This window comes from Leptosomus discolor, chromosome Z (assembly GCF_034619465.1).
Source record: "Leptosomus discolor isolate bLepDis1 chromosome Z, bLepDis1.hap2, whole genome shotgun sequence".
NCBI lineage: Eukaryota > Metazoa > Chordata > Aves > Leptosomiformes > Leptosomidae > Leptosomus > Leptosomus discolor.
Window position 1 is genome coordinate 93,588,367 of NC_141419.1, and position 27,237 is coordinate 93,615,603.

Here is a 27,237-nt window from a genome sequence, read left to right on the forward strand (position 1 = left end):
CTTGGGGACGTTTTATTCGCGTCACAGCCCGAAACGCACCCTCCATCCCCGCCCGGAGCCGCGGATCCTCCCTCCCCCTGTCAAACCGTCCCGTGCCCACCGTCGGCCCGGGAGGGGGAGATGAGAGCGAAGCCTTCGCACAGCTGCCCCTGAGAGGCAAAAGCGGGTGCGAAGGCAGAGACTCCATGAAAACACCTTTCACGCTGTAAGGAGGGACGCCCCGCCAAGGGAAACGCGTCCCGCCGAGAAGGGGCTGCTCCCTCACTGCCCACCGCGACGGCTGGGCCTGAGCCGCCGTGAAGCAGCTTCTGACAGCCCCAAGGGCAGCGTTCCGGGGACCAGGTGCAGCTGGGCGTGAAAAGAGGGGGTGGACAGACACAACTGGACGCCGGCGGGGGAAAGATGCAGACAGAGAGCGAGAAAAAAACAGTGCCTGGGATCTCTCTGCGCCAGGGGCAGCGGAGGGAGGGCTGGGGGAGGAACAGTGCCCTGGCACTCACACGGACGGGACACGAAGAACAATCTCTCTCCGTTCAGTGCAGGACGCTGTAGGCACCGTGATGAAAGAAAAGGAATACAAACCACACCCATAAATGTCAGAATTCCAAATAAAACCTGACACGGACTACAGTTTAGCACCAGATGTATCCCCATGTCTGCTAAGAGAAGGTCTAGGCCCTCTCCAAAGACTGAGCATCTGAGGTGCCAGGGGGGCTGTGCAACTTACTGAAATGGCGCACACCAGGTACTGGGACTCAGCAGTGTGCTTTCAAAGACAAAATATGAAATGTCGCTGCAGTTTTACACCAACACAGTGTTAACATGTGGAAAAAAGTTTGCAATTCCAGGCATCGCTAAAAAAAAAAAAAAAAAGATAAAATGACAGAGCTGGGTTTTCATACCCTCACACACGTATCCTTCACTTTCACATTAAGCAGAAATGGGTTGCACAAGGATGAGGAGTAGCTCCACAGAGAACTCTTGGCCTGTCTAGATTTCCAGTAGTCCAAACCCAGGGAGTTTTGCGATAAAACATTACAAAAAAAGTCTTCATATCCTTACGCCATTTGGTTACAAAAATATCCTGAGTCTGTTTAAATTGGTTTTTTGTGCAATCCGTGGGATAAAAAGCTCCTCCCCAAGCTGCAGTACCTCAGCTTGACTAGCGAGCGCCTCTGACCTCCGTCACGCTGCTGCCCAGGACGGCATCTAAAGGGGCCCGTTTTTTCCGTATGCTGCGCCCGGAAGCAATAAGATCAGCGTATCCCCGCTGGTGGGAGAAAGCGTAAGCAGAGCGACGGCCAGAGACCCCTCGGCGAAAAGCACTCTGCCTTCGCTTCCACTGCTGCTCCTCTGCCAGGTACTTCTTGCGGTTCTTCTGAACCTGCACGCATGCAAAGACAGATGAGTGTACAGGTTATGACAAGGGAGAACAGCCTGTTTGCAGCTCCTGTCTGGGGAAACAGCACGGCACCTTTCACACCCTTAAACGGCTGAACGGAAGGGTTCTCTTCTTTAAACTTGATTTTGTCAGAAACAAGAACATAGGCAGTAACACATCACCGTTTCAGGAAGACTACTGCGTGATTCGGAACTTAACCAATTTATCTTTAAGTGTCTTTAATTGAAAAGGATTGAAGACACATAATTGAAAGCTATTCCTGCGTTCCCACGCTGACACTTCTTTAGTATCTTTTTAAACAACACTAACCCAATTTCAACTATTTTCATAGCCACGTGCTATTTGCCAGCTCAAGGCGGAACAGAAGCAAACAAAACCTGTCCACTACACTCCGGCACGTAACAATGGAACTCCAACACAGCCCAAATCAAAACAAAAGTCAGGCCAGCGGTAGCTTCAGTGTGTGTTTCTGAGGTTTCACAAAGTCAAGTGCTCAGCTGAGACACACGATGAATCAGCCCACACTGAGCTGTGTGCTGAGCTTGTAACGCACCTCTGCATCCCAGAGAGGCACACAAGGAAGATATTGGGAAACAAGAACACGTCAGAGTGACGCCCGGCCGCAGATGGCAAGATGTCGTGGCAGCAGCGGTCACCCAGCCAGGAGGCAGGCTCGGCCTGGTCCCCAAAGCCCTGCTGCCACCCTCCCTGGCTGTGGCACCCGAGCTCCGTGTAGCTCTCCCTGGGGCACATCACTCATTTGTCTCTGCCATCAGCACCAATACCGCCTCCTGCAAGTACCTTCCCAATTAACGGAAATAACGTAAGCCCTTACTCACTCTATCACTTTCCAAAGGCCAGATCGTCATGGACCAGAAGCGCAGTGCCACTACAGGAAGTAAGCAAATAGCAATCGATAAAATCACGGTCAGCCAGAGGTACGGCTGTCTCAGAGCATTTGGAGCAGTTCCTAGGAATAAAAAGGGCAAAAGTTAAATTTACGACACGATCAAGTCAACTAGCTCTAGAACACAAGTAAGACACTGACAGCCACAGCTGCTCGCCTGACGACCTGACTACGAAGAGAGCATAATAGGAAGAATTTATAAAGCCCTTCTATTACGACGCACCCGTATTAATGTCAAAGCCCATTTAAGAGTCATGGCAGGCTGCGAGACAAACGCCTGGCTGAGATGCACGGCTTCTGTCCGGCTCTAAAGCAAGAGAAAGTCCCCCCGGTATCATTGCCATGTACGCGGCCTAGAAAGCAGCGGTATTTAGCAGCCAAACCCCTAGTCTTACGGAAGTTTCTATCAAACTAAGCAGCAGTGCTATCTTTATCATCTTCTGAAATGCACAAAATACTCAGGTGGAAGGAAGTTATCGATATAGTCTGAAACATTACTAAAGGTCAAAGAAAAACATTCTATTAGAGACAACTGCCTTCTTCCAACTGGGTTCAGCTTAAAAATGAGAACATAAAATTGAGGGGGCTTGTTATTTTGGGGGGGATCCAAGGCAACGTATGAAAGATTTGTCACTAGGAAAACTAAAAAGCACGGTTTTCCCCAGAAAAAAGGTTTCCAGCTGGCTGCTACTTAGACCCCCCTGGACTTCCAGCAAAATCCCACGGAGCTGCAAACAGCATCTGGCTCTGTCTTACTTTCGGTTTTAGCTTCCGCTGATCAGTTAGAGCAACGGGGCAAACGCATACCTGCCAGGCCATCACAGCCCCTTGACTTGAAGCTGCCCCAACAATTCTAACTGAGTTTCCATTTGCAGACTCCTACTGCTGGGCAACGTCAAGTTCCAGCTCACTTTCACTGAGAGAAGAGAATTACTCCCGCAAAGCAACCTGGCCCCAAACATAAACAAGACCCTTCCGTGGAGGTGAATTAGTATTTGACGCAATTTCCTTCCATGGACATCAGGTGGATGCCACGGCATTTTGGCCTTAGCTCTGCTCAAGTTACAAAGCGGCGTGACAGAGGAACAAGAAACACAAAGCACAAGGACTGACCTGTGAACTGGAAGGCAGAAGGAAAGAGAACGTGGATTCCAGCACTGTGTAAGTCAAATGTGATACCAAAATAAAGTGCAATACTCCCAAATACTGAAAAAGCATTAACAAACGTCCAGTAAGAGGTATCCAAGCCAATCTGAAAGCAAACAAAAGCTTCCAATGAGTTTATTAATTCAAAGTAACATCAACTACTGTGAACACTGGCAGTGTTTTGGTTGAGCCATCTCTCATCCAGTTGCACATGAGTCAGAAAGAGAGCACCAACAGAGAAGAGAGAAGGCAGAAAAGGGAAGCTTTTGCATGTTGTTACGTTTTCAGTAGACAGATTGAGAAACACGACCAGAAAGTGTTTTCCGAGCAACAGTGACCAGGGAGCTAAGCTTACTTGCCTGCAAATTGACGACAAATATAAGAGAAGATGCTGCTGTGACGGCAAATGACTGATAATCTGAAGGTCCTTCTCCATCTTGTCCCATAGTTTTAAGGTAAGCTCCATAAGGTATGAAGAAGATGATCAATGAAGTTATAGCTCCATGAAGCAAACTTAAAAAGAATTTCTTGTAGTTAAAAAGTAAATCTTTCTGTCCCAAAACATACAGTCCAGGGAACCGAAGACTCAGTTTGTCGCTGACATCCTTAATAAAGGGGGAAAAGAAGAAAAAAAAAAAAAAGGTTGCTGCAATCTCTTGGTGTTTGGTGTTCGTGTGAGCTTTGAAGAAGCTCAACTATACAACGTCCCAACGGAAACGGCAGATTTCTTTCCCTTTCCAAGTAGCAGCGTGGGCAGCAGGACTTTGCACAGAGTAACGCATGCAATGAGGAAGAACCAAGCCTGGAGGAGATCTTTCACAAAGCTATCACATATCCCAATTCCTGGCTTCTAGGTTTTTAGCCCATTATTTGCCAAGACAAGAACGTCCAGTCGCTTACAGCTATGTACTGTGTTGGAGACCTTTCCCTACGGAGTGACGAGCAGAAGATGGGGGCTATTGCTGCATGTCCCGACTTTAAGTCTCTAACAAATACTCAAGTGAGATCTTAATCTGGTACTCAACATATTTCTCATCTTTCGTCACAAAAGAAAGCAGAAACATTGATTTGCCTCATCAGCAGGGAAGCCTTGTATAGAAAAGCAAATGGAGAGAGCCAAAAGCACTTGTCCCACTCAGTTAAAACAAACGCTACACACCAAGACCTCCTCTCACACACAGTCATCCAGAATTGCTCAGTCCCTCCGTCTTCAGCTCAGAAGGGTGAGCAAGGAGCACCTTTTCCATTAACAAAGCTGCCCGTCGCTGTGCCGTGTGAATGATGTCAGGGCACAGTGGGCACTTCGAAGTGTTTGTAACAAACATTATTAGCACTGGAGACATCCGACCTGACTGACTTTGGCTACTTCAGTAACCCTCTGCTCATTGTCTCGTTACCTCACACACTGGGAAGAGGAATACATTTTCAAAAGCCAAAAACCAAAACCAACCCCTCAAATGCTTGGAAAAAAACAAAGCAACCAGTTTCAGTGTAATTAAAGACTTGATGTCAGATGCCTTTGGATTCATCTGCTGTTAACAACCTGGAGAATACCTGGTCAAGCAGGCCAACTAGCAGAACCGGGAGACTAGAATACAGTACGTTGTACAGCGTGATGAACCAGTCTTCATATGCTGTCTGCAAGAAGAGGAAGAAGTTCAGTGGTTAATGATTTCTTTCGGATTACACCTTTTCCTTCCAATGCCTGGTGTTTTCGCAAAAGGCAAGCAGCACCTTAGCTCAAAGCCCTGCTGAAACTATTTTCAGCCTGTATGAAGCTGCCCCACTCCTCACAAACCCCTGGCGTCACCCGACCTGGAACACTACCAACACCTCACACCAAGTGCCAGGCTGGTTCACAGCTGCACTTGTGGCTGTGACAAGCACTTGGCATCTCATGTGCAACCCTGGGAACCCTGGTTTCTTTTCATGTTCTTCTTTTGCTGTCCTAGGCATCCATCACAGCAAACAGCATTAACCTCAGGCAGAGCTGCTTGTCTGTGACCACGGCCCTGACCCTCCACGCTGGTCCATGCAATGGCGTCTGCCTGGCTTCTGGGTATGCCCATGGAGATGCACCTCAACTCCTGAAGGCCTTTCAACACTGGATGAACTTCAAACACTGCAGTTACAACAAGCACATTTCAAGCCATTCTAGCCAGCAGTTCAAGGTAAAAAAATCTCAGGTTTGGTTTCCTACCACTACACACATGCACCGTCCCACTTCACTGGGAACACCTCAGGTAGCAGGGTTGGGAAAGGTTTTCCAGAGCACTACGTAACAACCTCTTCCTCCCTGTGCAGTCACGATACACATGTTGGTGCTCTGCAATCATAACCAACTGCGTAGCTTGTAACCAGCCAGCTTAGTAGTTATCACCTACACTCTTGCAGAAATTACTGACGACAACTTCAGGCTCCCACCCCTTCCCAGGTTAAGCCTTCACTATTCTACACTGACAAAAAGGAAGATCTGCTTGTTAATACCACACACGAGCGTGCCTTCTTACCTGGGCAGAAAAGCCATTAAAGAATGAATACCAGATGTGGACTAGTGTAAAAGCAAAGTTTTTGTAGAAAAAATATCTTAAAAACTTGCACATCCGAATGTAAGACCATCGGCCGTGGACCAGCAGCAGTCTTTGGAGGTAGCGGAACTGCCCAAAGGAGTAGTCACTTGACATGACAGCTTGCATCCCTTCTTGGCCACTGATTCCAACTCCGATGTGAGCAGCTAAGTCAACGAGACAAACACCACACACTATGTTTAGCAACAGGAGAGGCACAACGTGACCGAAGGCAAATCTAGCGGTTCCCATTCTCTCCTTCAGGTTCTTCTGCCCCATTTCACTTCTGCATACAGCACAGGGGCTGCACTAAAGACAAGCACAACAGCATAACCCCTTCCCTGCCCTGTTGTTTACTGCTCACATCTCCATCGTTGCTTGGATTATCTCTCAGGGCTTGTTCCAGCAGATCGGATGCTGGGAAATGTGACCATGGGAGAGCCAAGCGATGGGACAGAGCAAGCAAACCCCTGAACGAACTGGCCAGGCGGTTTACAAACACACCTGTAACATAAACCATCTCCCAGGAGTTTCCTTCTCAGTGGGAGCATCCTCCAAGCAAGGGGCAGCTAAGCTACTGCTTTGTCCTTTACACTACACTTTTGCAACCCACATGATAACAGATGTCATTCAAGTCCCTTCCCAGGGAATGTCTACAGAAAAAGCTAAAATACATCAGCAAAAACCACTAACCATTTCATAAAGGGCTTCCTCAAAACGGGAAAGCACCGGCATAGAAGCTAACAAAGCCCGAGTGCTGTTAACGTGGGCAATGAAATAGATGGTAGAATCTTCTGAACAAAGGGGAATAGTGAAGAGACTGCAGAAGAACGCCCAGAAGAGAGCTTTCCTACCGAGAGAAGTTTTACAGCTGCCTTACTTTTAATCATGTTTACATCATTGGCACCGTCCCCAATAGCCAGAGTAATGGCTTTCTTGTATTTCTTCACGAGCTCGACCACCATGGCTTTCTGCTTGGGCGTCACACGACAGCAGATCACAGCCCTGCACTCGCAGGCCAAGTCAACAAAGTTCTTCTGCTGCTGCTCTTTGTAAGCTTCAGCCCTTCTTCTCTTCTCGGCTTGCTTTTTTTCCTCTTCCACTGTTCTAGGGAATTTCAGTTTAAGTTTCTTTTTCTTCTTTTTCTTCTCTAGCAGGATTTCATTCTGCATAACAAAAACACATTATGTTCCCTTCACACTATTTCAAATCACTCTGCAAGTACTGCCTATACAACACCTGAACTTCATTATGCTCCCGTCACCCTTTATAGCATTTTAATAAAACGCTCGTGCAGAGGAGTGAACAAAGAGCTACGGAAACAATGAAAAGAATGCACTTGGTGGGATTAACGACAGCAAAACATTTGCATTTAGTGTCACAGCACTTCTTCCAGAGTTCCAAGGAATATTTCTTTGGATAGAACTAATTAACTTTTGAAAATATTCTGGTATTTAAGCTTCCCCCTCTCCTAAAGGAAGCACAACTATGCCCAACACGTGTGGAAGTGTCCGATAAACACCCGGCCTAGCTCTGGGGCAGTTCGGCTGGAGTAGGCAGTAACAGAGATCTGCAATTCTGTCTGATGCTCCTGCCAGATGACCTTCAGGCATCCCCAGCCTGCTTTCGTGCCTCACGCACGGATGTATATTTCCTTATACAGAGTAAAGGTTCAGAGCTGGAATGCTGAGACACGGCAGACAGTCCTTAGCTGTTCGCTGGACTCTCTCCTTTCCAGGTGCCTGCAAGAGCAGCCTGCCAACAGGGTGGGCAATAGTCCCTGAATTACTGCCAGGCACTTCCCTGCTGAAAGCTCTTTTCTGCTTTCTGAGCTCCCGTGAGAGCACTATATTGCAGGACTGAGCAGGAAATGTCTTTTAATTCTACCCTTTCACTCCCATCTCTCATGCCAAGTGTGATTTCTGTGCCTATACTGAAGCCATGCATCCTGTAATGCTGGCAGTCATCTCTCTCTCTCTCTCTCTTTTTTTTTTTTCCTATTAGACTGGAATCCCCATGAAGAATAAATACTCTGAAAAATCAGACTGCGCTTTTGTGGGGGCTTGGCTTTACTTTGATGGCAGCTACCAGGGTGATTTGAAAGGCCCAAGACATTCCTTATTTTATTAAGCACTATTTTCAACCTTCAAACCAAAAAACACTTCTGGACATAAACATCAAACAGATGTGTTCAACTGGCAGCATGATGGCCAAAGAATTCTCATTGATTCATTTAGCAAAGGAGACAAACGAACAGAGTCCTCAGCGAAGGACCCTGTGACTTGGTGGTACCCTTAAAATCTCAAATACACAGGAGAACAGCTTTTGTACATACCAACCAGGAGCCAGTGATTATTAAGGCACGATCTCTACTACCCTGGAAGAACGGCTCGTTCATTCTTAGAGAGGAAGGTGTACTTGATCCAGCTCTGTTCCTCTGGTTTTCCAACCTAGTTTGAAGAAGAGCACTGGACAGAGAAGCGGATGCTATTACAGAAAAATCAAGGACAAACTTCAAGCTAGATCAGTCCCAGACTGAAAATCTGGAAGAAAGAAATGCAATATACGCTGCAAGGACTTTTTTTGCCATGTATTAGGTGCTAGAGCAACAGTGAAAAGAGGATCACACTGGTTGGCTAATAAGGAAGAAATCGGAAAAACGAGTCAGGAATAATTGTGACACTGTTAAAGGCTCCAGCTCTTCTCCCAGTCCCACGCTACTGTTCCTTGGGTCTAACCATTCTGACGAATTCTTTGTGACTGAGTGCTGAATACCTCGTGACCCACTGCGTTTTTACAGCATAGGGCTGTGCTGCGGACCCGAGTGTGAGACAGGGTGAAAGACCAGCTGGGGTAATGCTGGAGTTCGGGGACAGTCTACTGCTTTTCAGGGAAAGGTAGTGAGAGTAAAACCTGTCCACTGCTCAAGATCTGGACTAGGGCGAGATCTGCTTAGCCCACGCCCGTGGGCTCCAGACTTGTCTGAACTACAGGACAAATTTTATGTCAACGGTTGTTGACTAGAATGTATAACCTCCTGCAAACAGGGTATCACCACCTTTCTCCACAGCTAAGAGCTTGCCTTGTAAAATTACAGTTCTGTAAAAAGCAGAGAAACCGGCACGTACAGCTGAACAGCTGCCAAGAAATACTGTTCAGTCGTTGCAGAGTCACTGCAGGAGAAACCAACGTTACTGCTGGGTTAATTTTAAAAATGGAACCTTTTTAATTCGCACCAAAGAAAGCCTTTGTGCTTTTCACTTGCCTGGTATCTTCTCCATAGCAGATTGTTGTTTCATCCGTTAAGAGTTCACAAGAAAATCCAATATTTTCAGCAGTTTCTGTAATTAAAAAAAAAAAAACCCGAAACAGGAAAGTATTTACTTAAAACTTTTGTCCTCAGTAACTGTTGGGAGCATCCAGAAGTATCTGAAGTCCTCAAGTAATTTCTGAAGTTATGTTTCAGTGTGAAGTTCCCTTTCAGTACTGCAGGTGCGGATGGACAGGAGGGAAAAAAAGAAAAAGTCACACACGGCACCAAGCAGCAGCTGGGGGAATGCTCGTTCATCACGCGTCCTACAGCAACCGCGTGGCAATGAAGGCACAGTGGGTGATGGATTTGAAGTCAACAACAGGGAACCACGTTTCCTATGCAACACTTCCTACGAAACGGCCATTGCTGCGGTGGAATGCATCGTCACAACACGTTTTGAGCACAAAAGCTGTTAGCGGCCTGGAAAAGTGACCTGGAAAAGTCTATCAGCCAATTCGTGGAAGAAAGATCTACCAGGGCCTATTTAACCTGATGGTGGAGATGCTGCCTCCACGTCAGAGCGCCATTACGCCACAGGCAACGCAAGAACCAGCCACAGGGCAGGCCACGCCACCTTGCCCTGTCCTTGCTCTGGATTCCTTGAACCAAGGCCAGCGTCGAGGCGCTGGTCTGGCTGCACCTCCACCCAGGCTGTAGCACAGCTGCTCCCACTTACACATTTAATGCCATTTTTTGAATTGACTTAACAGAACGTGTTGCCAAACTGCAGACTAGCAACTTCCAAAAGTAAAGCAAATCAGTCTCCAGCAGCAGCACTTATGATATTTGAAAAGTAAGTTTTCACTGTAAAAAGACAAGTTTTAGTACCTGTCCTCAGGTACTGCTGTTGCAAGTGTTGTCCTGCATTTGCTTTGCACTGGGAAAAGCAGTAGCTGGATATTCCTCTACAGAAGACAGTCACAAAATCAGTCATCCAGGCCAATCTCTTCGGGGAACAGAAGTCACACAGAAGCCCATCCAGTAACTCTGGACTGGGAACAGCTGGGATGAAATTCTGCACCTTGTAGAAATTCCTCCAGTTTTGATTTAAATGGACTTTCATACTAAGCTTTTCTAGAAACATATGCTTTACTTCTAACTCTGCATTTGTCCCAGTTCACCTTCTAGCCCTTACTCCGTTTTCACCTGCTCTTTGACTGTAAGTAAACCCAAACCCACCTTTTTTGTCACCAGTAAGCACCCAGATTTTAATGTCTGCTTTTGAAAGTCTGGAAATCGTTTCGGGAACTCCATCCTGCAGTTTGTCCTCAATAGCTGTCGCGCCAAGCAGCTGGAAGAGAAGTGAAGTACTGGTATTCAGTAGGATAAGCATGGATAGAAAACCGGCTCATTTTCAGTAGAGTAGGAAACTACTCTGGGCATGTCTTCAAGCCAAGGTACAGCTCAATCTAAGAATTCAGTAAAGACTAATCTAACCCTTGCATATAGAAGTGACCACCCTGAAATACAGGTACTAAAATACATTTCCCTTCATTCTATTAGACTCTAAAATCTGGCATGGCTCTAAAGCCAGTAAAACACTCAAAAGATCGAAATCAAGATGTCCTAATAAACAAGGACAATTTCTTTTCAAAAAGATCTGTTTCTTCTTATAAAAGAATAAAAGTACACTAAAAAACATAAAGCTTCACTTACAGTCATGTTTTTTTCTATTTCCTCATACACTTTGTCCAGAGCTTCATCACGATTAGCTGTAGCTACACTGGCCTCCACAAACTTTTTATTCCATGCTTCAAATTCATCATGACCAATGTCTCTGTAGCACAAGCAGAGTGTCCTAAGAGTTTCATTTGCAAAAATCTGAAAAATAATAATAATAATAAAAAACATATTGACAAACAAACTCCTGCATTTGCAATCCAGACAGAAGAGTTAAGATCACCAGCACTTGGTAAGTCTGATAAAACAAGCCTGACTGCGCAATTAGTCCTGGGTATTTCAGAAATGCCAAAAGTGAAGTTACAGCTGGGAAGGCAGTCCGAACTGAAAGGCTGAAGAAGGGACAGACAGAACACAGTGCAGTGACCTGCAATACCGCTAACTGTGAGAGAAAAGCGTGCGGACAAGGTTTAAGTTCACTTCTCATGAAAAGACAATAGATGCATTTTGAAGAACATGCATGAAAAAATATATTGCTTTGACTATTTCTCAGGTTTGGGATGATCTGTGGAACCAATTATAGATCTGCATTTGTTTCAATAGCTTAGGAAAAGGAAATTAATAAAATTATAGTCAGAAATAAACAATTTTTAATTTTAAAATGGCATATCAAATACAAACGTACATCTAGTGCTTCTTCCGTAGCTTCTCTCTTTAGATTCCTTGGGTGCAACCGTTCATAAATCACTGTATCGGCCCCTTTACAATACAGCCTGATATTTCCACCCGATTCTCTTACTGTGGAGTAAAGTATGAGAGGTGGGACAATGTTAGAGTACATTTAAATAAAGGAATAGTTTCAGATTGGATTTTTCAGTCTACTGCTTTTCAGTACCAAAACTACAAGATCATTTTTCTCCATCTGTAACACTGTTCAGTGAAGGAACTTGGTTGACAAGTGCATTTCCTCTTCTCTGTCGTGACAGAAGAGGACAGCCAAACTCCCGAGGGTTATGTTTGTCAGAATGGTCCATATAGTATTAACACCCCGCTTGCGCAGAGGGGCTGGGCAGAGACATACGCTAGAGCTACGACGCACCATAACTATACCCTTAAAACCAACAGACCTTGAACCGATTCCAGGCTGACTTCTTTAAAGGCAGTTAAAATCAAAACTAAAGAGCTCTTTATACCTCGACCTGCATACCTAGTATTCCAGTAGCTAGAGGAACATACAACTTGTTTGTCCTCTGGGGAAAAAGGGGAATAAATCATCTTTGCAGCATTTCTTCAAGCTTCTACTAAAGGCACCCAAGATTGTCTTCAGCAGAGGCCACATCTGAACACCAGGACTGTCTACTGGACACATTCACACCTAATTACAAAGCCTCTCTTTTGCCATCCAGAGCTATGTGGATTAAAATTTGCCCTAGGACGGCGCGTTACAGAGCCGTAATTCTTGACTTCAACTTCCCCTGCACATACTTTTTCACCTACGAAATACAAGTGACCTTTTCTGTAAGGGCTGGTTGCAGTCAGCTTACCGATGACGGACATCCGCTTTCTATCACTGTTGAAATCCAAGATAGCGAGGACATCGTAGGTTCTTTCAATCCCCATTTCACTTATAGTGATAGTATTTTGTGTTCGCGAAAGAAAAACGTAGCCAAAGTTTCTGGCTGCCGTAACCAGGGCCCCTTCGTCTGGGGAAGCTGCTTGGTAGTTGAGCTGACCTGTACCGGCGAACAGCGAGGAGAGAGAGCCAGGACATGCCGGCGCGTTACGGGGGCACTCGGACACCACAGCTACAGAATCACACCCAGTCTTTGGAGCAAGGGAGCTGGACATGCAGAGCCCCTTCCCCTTCTGAAGTGAGGGCCGGTAACACTGCTGCAGCACCCGACAGCAGCACGCCCAGAGGAGAGGGACTAGGGACCTTTCCATCCGTGTGCTTCCAAACAGGGTAGTCGCTGAACCATCCCTCCCTCCAAGTATAAAAGCAAACCCCATAACTTCTCTGTCTCAAAACAAACATAACTTAAATATCTTAATTCTCGATGCTTTCATTTAAGCCTTTTTGAAGGAAGCTTCTAACGACAAATCCTTGGGCACAGGCACCAACACAATGAGGTGGAAACCACCCCAAAACCGTTAGTCGGAAGAGCGAGAAAGGACAGGAGACTGACGGTTTTGGAGACCTTGCAGAGACGGAAGTAAAGCAGTATTTCTCTTCAACATTTCAACTGACACTTCCAACCTTATTTTTCACATTCATGAATTTTCAGTACCTGTTCACCCCTAAATGTAGTTTGTGTCACATTTTTGCTGTTCGGTTTGCTTATTTGCTGCCCACGCTCCTGGGACAGACACACGTGACTCATGTGTGTGTTTGTACTTTCACATAGGCACGTGGAACCAGAGGCTACGCTAGTGTTACTGTCACTGCACTTGAAATGTACGCTTTGGAGACCTTAAAGATGTCTTTGAACAGGGAGGAGACCCATAACATGGAAGCACAAGACACCTGTATAAACTCATCCCCTGCCTTTCTACATCCGCTGTTATCCAAGAGTGCATCTGCCACAGCTGTAACTGTCCTCCTTCCACAGAAGGTCAGATAAACTCAGCACAGGCATAGCGTCAGCTCTCGCTTTTGTTTAATTTAGAAGAGCAGCGTAACGCTCCTTCTCCCTTACGGGATCTGCATTAGTTTTGGACCTCTCCCTTGTGCAACTGCATTTGAATTACTATTTCCCCTTACACAAGAAAAAAAACACACATACATACCATCAGAGGTTTCAACCATGACTGTGTGACAAATGGCAAGCAGAAAAAAGAACTTTTGAATTTCTGGCTCCTTTCCAGATTTTATTTGCTCTATCAGATAGTGATCATAGAAGGAGAACTTTCCATCTGCATACAGGTTCCAGCTGAAATCCACTTGCTGCTCAGACAAGAGAAGAGGAGAGACTTTGAGTTACTCATGTGCAACCGCTTTGTGCCTACCTGCATTTCCTCGTACTCTGGCAAGGGAACATTCCCTGTTCTACAGGCTGTACGGGCTTCAGCGGCAGATGCAACCAACCTACCTCTGGGTGGCTCTGAAGCTGCCCTGCTCCATCCCGACAGTCTCCTGCAGCGCAAGCACCATCCGTTAGAAGGCACAGGACAGAATAACGAAAGTAAAAAACACATAGACTATCTACTGCACTAGAACAGCTCAGATTCTAAAAAAAGCAAATTCATTCACAGCCGCAGCACCTTTGTATGCCAGTAACACCAAAGCAGAGACAAGGGAAAAAGCATGCGGTGGAATTGTCATAAAACATCCACGCTGGCTTAACACGGCTTTCACTGCCAGAAACTCCTCCTCTCTCTTCAGAGGCAGGATGTTTAAAAAGCCCACGGCATCACCACACGGCACTCTTCGTCATCCGAGACGACCAAACCGCAGCTTTGAAGCACATACGCTGCATATGCTAAATACTGAAATATGGACAAGACTGGAAATGGAAGTAACTAACACTAAAACGAAAAACTGCTGCTGCTCTAAAGTTTTCTTATTTGTTCCTGGATTAATTTTGTTCCTGAAGCATTTCTACCAGAAGTAAAGCATTCTGTAAATTCTAATTTCTGACTTTCTGCTGGGCAGTTTCCACTCAAGTCCCTCAGTTTCCACTTTTTAACAGGGAAAATAGTGGGAAAACTGCAACAATTCATTGAGCTTTACTCAATGCCGGGGCTAAATCATGGAAGTTCACTTGAAACTCAGAAGACTCGTATGTCCCCGACTTCAAACAAGCTTTATGTTTCCTCCTCGCTGCCAACTGCCCAGAGGCTGCCAGCGGCACCACCCAGGGGCTCGCAGGGCCTTCCCCGCGCTCCTGTCACAGTCGGAGCTCCCGTGCTCGCCGTGGGTTTCGCCACGGGGCACAGCCGCGTGGCACGGACTTACCGTATCTTTGGCCGTTTATGCAGCACTTTTTAAATGTCATGATGTTCTGCGTGAGCGTTCCCGTCTTATCAGAGAAGATGTAGTGGATCTGCCCCAGCTGCTCGTTCAGCGTGGTGGTTCTGGCCTTCGCGGCCGTGTCCTTCTCCGGGTAATACATTTGCAGGTCCCAGTTTATGAAGCAGCTTTGGCCCCAACGAATCACTTCAACGCTAAATGAAACACAATTAATTTTCTTGCTCCTAGCTGCATCTCGTATGTCAAAATGACGACATATTGTCAGGTCCAGCAGACTCACTATTTTCCAGGACTCAATCTGCTTATATAGCCCAGGAGCTTAAGACAAACCATTACACCTACCAGCACACCACACAGCACCACCACTCCTACCCAGGCCACTCAAACTGACGTCAGACCACACAGCTCAGCTTCAACACCACCGCAGTAACAGAGGAAAAGCCTTATCGAGCCAAAAGTATCAATGGTGCTTCTCCCATAACAAATCGAAACCCCACTCAGGAACAGCATTTTAACTACAATTTGGAGAAGAGTGGGTAGGAGGTTGGATGATTTCAAATATGTTACAGACAGCTTTGTCAAGGGAAAACTATTCACGCTCCACGGAGCAGTAAGGCCTCTCTTTTGAGAATAAATCTGGAAAATACGACTTTTCCATTTTCGTTTTTATTTTCAAGTAGTTTCCTTCATGCACTGTGATTGCAGAATTCAGCCAAGAAGCTAAATACTAGCAGGGTCAAGTCTCCAGTTTTGTCAGAGATCATTGCTTGGGAGAATTTTTTCCTTAGTCGAAGTACAGAGTAGATATGCTTAATACTGTAAGAAAAGCTTGATATCTTTATATTCTGAGTCAAAGAGCCTCGAGTGGTGATTTTATATGAAAGCAATACAGACCACTTTCTTGTAAAATCTTGGTGAAGAGGGTGAGTGCATCCAGTGTCTTTTCAGTAAGACAGAGAATTAATACCCTTTCCCATCCAATGTGAAGCTGCATTTGTTACCACCAACGGGAAATTAAGTCCGTTCAACATTAATCCGTAAGTTAAGTCATTCACTAGTTCCGCTATTAAAGGCCAAGGCATTTACCCACCTCACATAGAGGGAAATGGGAACCATGGTGTTCAGAACAATGATATATCCCCAAAAGTTAAGGAAGCCACGATACGGAGGACTGAGGTCTTGTGCATCATAGAGGTACCAAGACGAGTTGCCAATCTGCTGCTCCCAGTAAGTGTGTCCAATGGCGAGGCCAGCCGACAGCAGGATGAGGACGACAAAAATCTACAGTGCACACAGAGAGGCCCGTGACACTTCAGAAATGTGCTCGACTTCAATCCCAAATCCCCACGTTCAAAACAGAGTATTACAGGTACCTGCACGTAACAAGGAGGGGAGCAAACCTTCCCCGTAAAATGGCCTCTTGGGATCATCTGGGCTGTAGTTTTAGCCTGTTCCCCAAGCATCACTGTCATGTTTTTACGTTTGTTGAAGCGGGCAGTGAACAGGGTAGGCGCACAGCTCGGGGCAGAGGCAGAACCGCAGTCACGCTGAGGTAAGTGCCTCTGCCCGCCCACAGGCCAGCTCCTCTCTCCTCTCTGCCTGTCCCAGGGAACCACGCTCCGCAGAGTGCGGGCTGTAGGACAGCGGGTGTTGCTCACACACCCCACAGGGGCTGACCGCGGGTGTTGAGCCTTTCAGGCGGAACAGACCTCTGCACCGAGGTCCTCAGGCCTCTGTCCAGCAGTTCAGTGACGACGAGCAGAAGGACCCGCCACCCGGGGTTTGAAGCGCTTCTCTGCCTCGCAGAGGCTGCCCTACACCTGCAGTTTAGGGTCACAGGTTCCACCAACAGCGAGGCACCCTTTTAGGTTTCCTCCTACTTCATCCCAACTCATCAGGGCAAAACAGTGGAAACATACTTATTACATGCACAAAAAAGTCTCCTAAAGTTGCGGTCACTTTAAAATCAACCCAAACATCTGAATTTTAAACAAAAAGGCTTACAGTATAAACCATGTAATTCATGAGGGAGTCAATTTTTGTCCTTTTAAATCTCGTCTTTCCACTATTTTTCATTATTTTTGTATCAGCCCCTAAAAATAAAGGAAAAAAAAAAAGGAAATACACAATAGGCAAACAAGCTCTAGTATTACTGTTCTACAAGATTGGGAAATAAAAAAAAGTTGATGTTTATACGACAAAGGTGTCATTTCACTCTATAGGGCATGCTTTTGGTGGCAAATATTTCACACATTCCATTCATAAATACCTGCAAATATGACCATTCCATGGCAGAAGTCTGTATTCCTGATTTTACATCCACGTAATAAAATCTTATCAGCATCCAGTGAATAACTCGTGTTTCTCCAGAATAATGTTCCTGCAAACTTATCCAGTCGGTTATTAGGTTCTTCACATTCAATTAGACCTAAAAAATTTGAAGCAGAGTATGTTCAACATACAGCAGTTAAATAAAAATGCCACCCACCACAGAAGCAGTTTGACTTCACAGGGCTGTTTTTTTGAGAAAACAAGTGTTCAGAATAAACAATTTATGTGAAGTTTAGGGTGGAAAATATTCAGTGCTGTACCGCTGATATTTTAAATATGGTGTCTTAGGGTGGTATTTTGCTTTCACACTGAAATAGCAGGAAGAACGCATTTCTGCACTGCGACCAGTACACACAGCATTTACTGCCGAATAGGGCGCTTCTTGTTCACCTTTTCTCTTAATATTTCTCCAGTTTTAACAAAGGCCTACCTACAAGAGCGATCTCACACTCTGGCATGAATGTAGCGTTCCATTCATTTTGCCATCGAAGTCCGACTGGCAACGATCCCGCAAGGGGACGACAACCTTCACGCAGCACACTGCGACAGACGCCTGTCGCCACTCTGCACTGCTGCAGGTACCGGGACATCGCGGCTGAAGAAGTGACATTTTTACTTTGACTCTCAGGACTTGCCCTACTCCCACTGCCCATTTTATGACTGGTCACTTGATCATATACGTTTTATCTCTGTACCCATCTTCAAACTTCGGCTCATGCTGCACTGACCACTATGAGAACTCTGTTTCAGAAATAAATAGAAACCCATAAATGTCAGCACAGCTGCCGACAGGAGCTGCTAGAGGAGCACAGAGTGGCAGTGGCAGGTCAAAACGCTGCTGTCCCTAGCCCTGAGCCCTGTCTCTCACGACTGGTGGACGTGCAAGGAAGAGTAAAATTCCAGGCGCAGGCCACCGAAACACGTGCCGAGTCTTTCAGCGAGCTGCAGCCAACAGGTTCCCAAACCAGAGATGTCTGTGGGCAGCCTCTCCTTCCATAGAAATTGGCTCAAGAGATGTTCTTTGCAAGCACAAATTTTTTACATCCTCACTATCCTCTGGCAAACTGTGAATTTTAGCTTAACTACACGTTGTGTGAAAAGGCATTTCCCTTCTGTTTGTTTTGTATTCGTCAGTTGCTCATTTCACTTCGCGTTCCTCAGTTCTCACACTGGAGGAAACCAGGAACAGCCCCTACTTGTGTACTTCTCCATGTCACTCTGCTTTAAGTTTGGGGTGGGTTTTTTTTTTAAGCATTTGCAATTTCAGGATTACTAAAAAATTCAGCTTGAGATAAAACTCTGTGTCAGATCTCAGCAAGAGCAGGGATTCCTGCCCTTCAAGTTTCCACAACACGCGCAGACAGCAGCTAGATCATAACGATAAACATGAAAAGAACAACAGAAGGTATTTTGCAGACCCAATCCCAACAGCAAACACACTTTTTTCCAAAGAACAGAGAGAGGCAAGCACTAACAAAGGGCTCTGCCACCTCTGAGAGTGCTGCAGCTCATCCACGGCAAAGGTCTCATCTTCAGACAGGCCGTTTCCTTCGTGCAGCTTGCTTACGCTGCCTCCTGACAAAAGCCAGGAAGCCTCTAACTCCAGCGTCACAAGGACTGCTGGCCATGCGTCCGTCCCCACCCACGTTTTATTTACTTGTACTGTAAACGGCTTGAGCCACATCCAAATGGTTTTAAGAACACAACTGTACAAACCATTAAAGTCTGCCATCGCGCCTTCTTCCTGAAGACATCTGTGTGTTACCTCGAGTGCCATTTTGAATTTTAAGTTAGTCTCACTAAGAAGAAAGGACAGAAAGGTCATTTTATTAAAAACATGGATACAGGAGAGAAGTCTGAACAAAATTAAACTAAGCAAACCCATGTGCCGCAGGTACCGACCTCCTACTTGGAAGCCATGGCAAAGCCGTGCACTTGCACGGACATGAAGCATCCATGAACCACATGACTAGTTCTTACACCGGCTCCTTTCTTTCACAAGTGAACTCTTACCCCTTTACCTCCGCTCGCTGTAGGTAAGTGAAGCTTCTCAGAATCACTGTTTTACTAATGCAGTAATTAAGTCTGAAGTAATGGCTATTTGAAAGCAATATTTAATAATTGATACTGCTAAAGCCTCCAACAGAGGAACTTTTGCAACACAAGCAGATCCTTGTTTTGCATGGCGTTGTAAGTCATCCTTTTCAAGATGACTAAAGACTGAGGAACACACTGCTTGTTCGGAAAAACTAACATTCCACCTCATTAGGTGAGCCCGTATGATTATGGACTTCTCTAGAAGAACTCAGCACTAGCTTTTCAGACAACATGAACTAAAACAACATTTACAAAGCAAGATGACAGAGACAGTAAGATTTATGCTATCTAAGCAGTTTCTATGAAAAACTTCCACAGAAAAATATGTGTATTTGTTTTCCCACTGACAGGGAATAAGAAAAGTCCAGGCTGGATCTGGTAATCAACAGTCCAACCTCCTGTCTGAAGCAGGATGTTAGACAAGGTTATCCAGAGGCCTGTCAAGACAAGCTTCACTTTCCAGTGAGAGGAATTCCACCACTTCCCTGGGCAACCTGTTCCAAGGCTAAAAATTACCAACCATGAGAACAACTGCTCTCAGTGCAGACAGAATTGCCTCTAAAGCGACTCGTATCCATTGCTTCCTGCCCCGCCAGTGTGCCTCTCCTCCTAACTGTCTTCAGCTACTGGAAGACCGATTAAATCACCCTTTTCTTCTCCACACTGAATAAACCCAAGTACTTCACCCTTTCTTCCTATGCCATGCTCTCCAACACTTCAGACACCTTTCTGGTGCTTCAGTGGACCCTCATCCATTTTTAATGACCCTTGAATTGTGGGAAGCAAAAGCTGGACACACCTTTCCAGGTGCGGCTTAATAAGCGACAAGTAGAATCTGAAATACACACTTCTCGCTCGTTCACCAGTAAGCCAAAATTAAATCCAAGAAATCCTTAAAGAGAGCCTTACCCATCTAGTTCAGCTGTCTCTACATAGCAGAGGCTGTTTGGTTCCGAGCTGGACAGCAGCAAAATATCAGCCTAGAGAAACAAATAAATCAGCATCGAATAAATCCAAGTCAAGATCTGTACAGAATACTGTACAAACAGAAAACAAATATATCTAAAGCACTTACAGGAACGAAAGTATTTTTCTTCAGACGAATGATATCACCAACTTTAATATCTTTCCATTTTGTGTTTTTGAACCTAATATCAAGATAGTTTAATAATTATTACTATTTAATCTAGAACACTATGCACTCTACAGACCTTGCAATACTGAACTTTCCTTAGTACAAAACCATCACATTTTGGCAAGCTGTGTTTTTTCTTTTTGGAAACTGCAATTCAGTTGAAGGTCGATTAACTTAAAGTCAACCTACCTCTTCTCTTCCCTCTTCACCTATGTATGAATTTCCGTCCTTCTCTCTGAAGAAGTTGCTCTTAGCACAGATTTAGTGCCACAGAATTAAGTTTAAATTACTCCTTTGGGCAATTCTCTTCTGCTTTCAATTAGGTTTTCACACAGATGGCAGAGAACAAAAAGCTGAACTTTCCCTACCATCTACGGTCTAAGATCTGTGACGGAACTTAGTAACAAGGCAAACGTTACTCACAAATTTAAGAAGGGAACAGTACAAACCTTCCATCCCTGATGACTTCACATGTCCTATTATTAACCTCGCTGTCCATTCTGTGACGAGTCTGAAAACCAGGAGCAGATAATGTACTCCTTACCGTGCATCACTATAAGGAAACGAACTGCACTGTTTTCTTTTGCTTCTCATTAACAGAACAAGTTTCTTACAATGTCATCCGCTAGGTCTTTGACTGCCGTTATTCCCAGCACCAAGAGCAAGGGCACCAGTGTTGTATACCATGACAGGGTACTTATTTGGGGAATCGACTACAAAAGACAAATAAAAGCAGTTCAGTACAGATCATCAATGAAGGTCAATCCAGAGACATTTAACAGTGATCTGGCTGTAACACAAGAAAGAAAACCAACACATCAGAGAGAGAATTTTAAGTCAGGCTGTGAAGATGAACAAAACTCTCAGGGTAGCGTTTGACCATGCTGCCCTGCCTCAGCTTTGGTTTCTCTTTAACAATTGTAGTTGCTCATATTTTCTGCTGGCACTTCTGACTTGTGAGTGGAACTTAAGGCAGTCATATTTTACAAAGTGAAAGAAACATCTTTTCCCCATGAAATTCATGAACACTGCAACTAGCCCATCCTAGCCAACACAAAGCTAGGGTAGGTTGTTCCAGATTTCCGCCCAGACGGGCTTAGTTTCTGCAGTAGCTCAGATCGAGTCCGTTAAGAAGTACCCTGCAGTTTCCTGATAGGATAGCACTGAATTGTGCCCTAAGGATTATTCAGCTCAGTAGATTAGCACCTCAAATTCACCCCTGTTAGTATTCTCTCCGTCTTTCTTACCTGCAAAATGAGAAGAACAAGGAAATAAAAGTTGGCTGCTCTTTTAAACTGTTCAAACAGATTCAGCGGTAAAAAAGTGATAGGGTTGTACTTGTATGTCTTAATTGCATTTCCCTGTTGAAGAAAACCAAATGTCATTCACAACAGCAGATTATTCTTAGACGAAAAGATGCACGGTACATTTGTAAAGCAAAGCACTTCACTAGTGAAATCCTGCCTACGAACTTTGCCCGAGCTGCACCCTTCCTGAACAGTTTAACGTGGGCCACCGTCTTAACGAAACACGGCCTAAGAGGGCTGTTTCACTGACGTTACCACACCCCAAAAGGCAGCTCGGGCCGAAGCTTTAGCTACACCAGGCACCACGGGGCACTGCACAGTCACAGTGTGGAAAGGGTACAGCCCCTCCCCAGGGGAGCGACACTGCACGTGGCACGGCCGGATGAGCACAGAGAAGGGGACAAAACTTTAGTGCTCTCCTCCTCCTTTCGACACTATTGGCTAAATACACAACGTCACCATTAGGGATACAATTGGTCTCAGGCATCAAACTACAAATAGTGAATCCAGATACTACGGACCGTTAATCAGACTTATTTAGGAGGGACAACATCAGATCCACCAAAGGTTAACTATCACGAGTGCCAGTCCCTACCTAGTCCAAGCATGAAAGACTGCCACTTGAATAGCTCCCGTTGTAGAAGCTTTCCTATTAAATTGCATGAGGCAATGCAAACTGCTCCGAGCTTGCAGGGTGGGTATGCAGTAGGCACAAGGCAACCACGTGAGCCGATGCATCACAGGTAAAGCCGGCCAGTCCGCGTGTAACCCCGCAGTCCACGCCCCTCACTCGCGATCAGCGCCATATACGAGCACCCTAGCTTTATTACGTAGAAAAGTTTAAAAAAATTTAGGAACAGGAAAAAAAAAAAATCAACCTTTTGTCTTGCTAAGAAAGATAAAAAGGTCTCTTTTGTCATAATTAGGTGGATTTAGAGTGACACCGTTTAGATGACTAGACACTCCCAAATGTCTATTTTTAAGACTGTCCCAGTCTAGCTTAATCAGGATATGCTTGCTTAATACTACACTGAGACTTCTTATGTGAAATATGTCATCTACGTGGACATTTGCAGCAGCCATAGCTGAGCAGATAAAACCCGGAATTTGGACTGAGGTCACCTGGCTTCTAATTCTCTATCTTGCCTTAAACAACTCTCTTGATACTTTGATTTGCCATTCAAAAAACCCAAAACCAGTTATACTTCCCCACCTTTGCTGGAAATCCTAAGTAAGTGTTAATTGTGGCTTTTACACTAATCACCAGTGGTTTGAAAGATCTTACTGAGATTAAGAAAGTATTCACCCTGGCAAGTACTATTAGCACATCATTGAGATACAGAAAACTTACTGCATATTTGCTTTTTGTGAAGCACAGAAATATCGTTCTCTTAAACTGAGGCTGTTCGTAGAAGCGTTGATCATTTGCTTTAACTTGCCAGCTGCAGTCTGGAAGAGACAAGGCAAAATGGGTCAACACCACATTGTTGGAGGGAACAAAGCTGCCAGTTTCAGGTTTTCCCTCAAATGCCATCTTTTAAAGGTATTTTCAACCGAAACAAGTCCGGTACCTGCTTTTTAGTATACAGTCAAAAGAAAACGGTTTTCAACAAGTTTCCAGGATATTTGTCTTTGTTAATGATTACAATATAATTTGAAGTAGGAGTGGTGACTAACAATTCGGAAGTTCTATGAGAAACTGAAAACCTATCAGAGTAACACTTACTCATGCTAAATTCCCTTCTTTCGGTTTGCTTTTGTTACACTTGTGAAGCACTAAGCACGCAAAACAGGGTTTCTCAGTCTTTCTAGAAATGAAAAGGCCCACTCAGCTTTTCAAAACAATTATTTCATATAACTACACTGTGCAATGGTTTTCATTTACAGACATAAAAAAGTGAAAATCTGAAGTGTTCATTTTATTTCTTTGGCCATCAATTTTGTTCGATTGTTTGAAAACTCAGGAATATGAATTGTATTTTTCAGTAAAATTTAACAAAACTAACCAAGCAATTTCTGCAACAGCCTTCTGAAGTTTTGGACCATAAAAGCTGGAAAATTGCTTACAAAGCAGCTGAGCCATCTTGCCTCCTTCTGTCACCTTCTGCATTTAAAACCTGACTTGACACAAAGCCTCCCCAAGGAAAAAGCTCCCAGGGGCCTTGCTCACAAACCACCCATCGCCACCTCAAGGTCCCCATCATTAATCTAAGTCCTGTGATGTCCACCTTTAAGTGGGGCTCATCTAGGACGTACGTAGCTTCTGGCTGACCACTATCTACTGCCAGAACGACTCCTGCTGTCAAGTTATTTTCCAGGCCCCCGCTTTCACAAGCTGCCCCTTCCCCTCCAGGATCCCTCAGATCCCTTTCCTGCCCTCAAGCCTGCATCACCGGTGGCCCCGTGCACCCTGCCACCCACACCCCAGGTCAGGCCCTGCCCACATCAAAGCAGCTCCCCGCTGAACTCCCTCAGCAGGTTCCTCAGCCTCACCTGGGCTTTGCCTGCCTGGGGAGGACAGGGCAGACAGCATTTTGACATTCAGCTCTCCTGACTCATCGGCCAAGCATCTCCCCCTTTTCTCCAGCCCACATCCTTCGTTGGTGCTCCTTTTGGTTTGGTGGGATTCCCAGACCCAAGCCCATCAGCCCTGCAGAGCATGGAGGGGTGAAGCTCCTGGAGGCCGAGGTGTGGGTGGGATGGCCCCCGCTGCCAGGGGCTGGCAGGGAAGCACTGGGACGCTGCTCCAGGGCTGCTGTAGGGCCAGCCCTGAGGCAGTCGGGTCTGGTAAGGCTGACTCAGGCTTAGAAACTCAAATCCAGGCACAAAGCCTTTTTTTCCCCTCATCCAACGCATAAAGCAAGTTCTCTGTGATGTATCTGGGATCTCTGCTGTGACTACACAATTTCCATTTCCAGCATATTGGCTGTAAGCTGAGATGACAGTAGAGAAATAGTTATCCTGCTGTAGCACGTGTATTTAAGACTGCAGAGACGGAAACGCGCATCAGATGGTGAAGATACATTGTGCATCCTGGTCAGGGCTCACACAGAAGTGCTGCGATCACAGCAGTTTAGCTGCCTTACATAAAATTCGCAAAAAAGTATTACTGGAGGACCAGGTTTTGGTTTAAAAGAAGATATCTGTCACTGAGGTGCACGAATTGAGGAAGTTATTAATGACAGGACTGAAGAAAATTGTAAACACGCCTACGAGAACATTTCTTCACCCCATTCCCAAAAACACTGCAGTGTTGATAAAACCGTGGCACCCCAGATGGAAAACTGGCAAATTAGGTCGTAAATAAAACCTGCAGGAAGCTCCCCAAAATTACTTTAAACTGCTTGAAAGTTATATTAATCCTAATATTTGGGAAGCTGCATCAGTAATTCATCATCTTTAAAGGAATATAAGGGGAAAACCATCTTTGTTGAGTGGAAAAAATATGAAGGAAAAAAGGATGACATTTTTGTGGCACTACCTGAATATAATTAGCTACTGAACCAGGCAGCAGATTCTACAAATTCTGCAACTTACGCGAGAAAGTTATTCATTAACCAGAAAAAGCAGGCAAAGAGGATTTAACCAAGTAAAAAAACCCCTAAGGGTCTAAAGAGGGGAAAAAGAAAAAAACATCTGACAAAGTTTGTCAACTGCTTACAAGCTCTATGACTATAGAGTACTGGCCTACCAAGCGTGCATGGCCACATCTCTTACCTCCTTAAAGCTTCTGCCCTAGTGCAGAGTTCAAAGGGACTCTGCCATATCCACAGCTCTAGTCCACATTCTGGATAATAATTTGGGTAACATTAACTGTACAGACAGCAGAGGCTCGTGGCTACACCGAACTAGCAGGAGCTACGAGCCCTTTGGAGGGCAGAATCAAAACTCACCTCCCTGCTTTCAGGTTCTCTCCCATTCACCAGGATAAAGGAAAAGACATGGTACATTTCAGAAAAGAAACGGAAGGGGTAGGAGGTCCTGTTTCAGTTCTGTTTCTCTCTTTTTTTGTTTTTCTTGTGCTCATACTAGGCCACAAAGCAAACCTGTGGCTGCTGGTGTACTCTGTCTATGAAATAAAATATCTGGATAAAATAAGGGGGGAGTGGGGGGAGTGGGGGGAGATAGCAACAGTTGTGATGAGAACTCAAGAAAAAATGAAGGATGATGAGAGGCTAAGAAACCTGTTTATTCTATAGACTGTGTTACCTCAGTCATTGCAAAAAAAAAAAAAACAAACCAAAATTAAACATGTAATAAGTGGTTATAAAATGAAAACACGTAATAAGTCCTTATAAAATCAGAGGTGATCAACTGTTCCCTATTGCCACACAAACAGGAAGAAATCTATTAAACAGGCGATGGTTAAATAAAAAGTACTCACATTGCAACACCGGGAAAAAAGAAAAAAAAAAAGAGGTATTTAGGGGAGTTACAGACTTTCCTTGGACAGAGGTTAAGGTATGTCTAAAACATGCCAGAGGTTCCTCCCACTTATGCTCCTACACTCTCCTACACTGGTGGCAGCACACAGACCGCACTTGACGGGTTTCTTTGAACTCCTACTCACCCTGCCTTTCTGGGATTCTGGAAGCACTGCAAATAAAGAAAGTCATGGGGCTACATAATTAGCATTGAAGCTGAGATGTCATCCGCACAAGGCTCGGAAAGTGGAAATACATGCAAACCAACTGACTGAACACAGCAAATTGGCTAATGCTGGTTCCAGTTTCCAGAAGTATCTCAGGTTCTGTTCAAGCAGTTCTGGGAGCATAGGCTATGGACATCGAGGGCCAGCCTTAATTAAGATGAGGTCACTGTGCAGATCATCAGCTTTACGCAACAAACAGTGGCACAGAACTCTGTTTGCAGATTGGAATGAAGCTGATTTTCCTTCTGATGTTTGTTAAACTGAATTGCCATCAATTACTCCTCCACAGATTCAAATAAACCATTCCAAATCCTACCTAACCAATAAGCACAGAAATCAAATCGATCCATGTATGTCTCAGCCTCTGTACCCAGGATCATTTGCTACCCAAAGCAAGTTTCTGTCATAACGTTACCTTTTTTCAACGGCTCTCGGCTCTCCTCGGTGTCTCTGTTGATTCGGTTTTGTCCTGGTTCGCCCGCAGGCTGCTGACTGTCCAACTCTTCCTCCGTTTCATCGTCACTGTAAGGCATCACCTCATCGTTAGGCTGGGAATCCTCATCGAAGGTGGTCTCCGAATCCCTTTCTGAGATCATGCTGTTAGTGTCCTGCGAGCATTTCATAAAAGTCAAGGAAAGCAGTTAACATAGCAAGCGCTGGAAACCACATCCCTGTAATTTTACTCTGTTGGTGCTGGTGACCAGAACTCACGCTTGAAACCAGTTTCCCTGGAACAGCATACAGCCTGGGCTAGGTTTTCAAGCACAGACCACAGTCACGAGGCAGTTATT

General features: G+C 45.1%; 1 protein-coding gene across 1 annotated transcript; it reads right to left on the bottom strand.

Annotated features, from left to right (window-relative positions):
* Positions 1-261: 261 nt before the first annotated feature.
* On the bottom strand, positions 262-27,042 carry ATP8B1 (ATPase phospholipid transporting 8B1). The gene is made up of 29 exons (XM_086480195.1): positions 26,862-27,042; positions 23,147-23,244; positions 21,736-21,849; positions 21,103-21,201; positions 20,938-20,999; positions 20,429-20,501; positions 20,263-20,333; positions 18,973-19,055; positions 17,195-17,353; positions 16,930-17,018; positions 16,016-16,206; positions 14,911-15,119; positions 14,045-14,088; positions 13,743-13,899; positions 12,500-12,688; positions 11,641-11,753; positions 10,992-11,156; positions 10,515-10,626; positions 9,288-9,363; positions 8,358-8,490; positions 6,903-7,188; positions 5,966-6,189; positions 5,010-5,093; positions 3,815-4,060; positions 3,423-3,561; positions 2,242-2,372; positions 1,181-1,384; positions 728-766; positions 262-348 (listed from the first exon to the last, which is right to left on the bottom strand). The coding sequence occupies exons 1-29, from the start codon at positions 27,040-27,042 to the stop codon at positions 262-264; spliced, it is 3,858 nt and encodes a 1,285-aa protein (XP_086336321.1).
* Between the last annotated feature and the right edge of the window lie 195 nt (positions 27,043-27,237).

Coding starts and splice junctions, on each gene's coding strand:
- ATP8B1 (XM_086480195.1), bottom strand. CDS start 27,042: ATGATCTCAGAAAGGGATTCGGAGACCACCTTCGATGAGGATTCCCAG. Junction 13,900..14,044: donor AGCTTCAGAGCCACCCAGAG/GTAGGTTGGTTG, acceptor TTGTCTGAGCAG/CAAGTGGATTTCAGCTGGAA. Junction 5,094..5,965: donor TTAATGGCTTTTCTGCCCAG/GTAAGAAGGCAC, acceptor CTCTTCTTGCAG/ACAGCATATGAAGACTGGTT.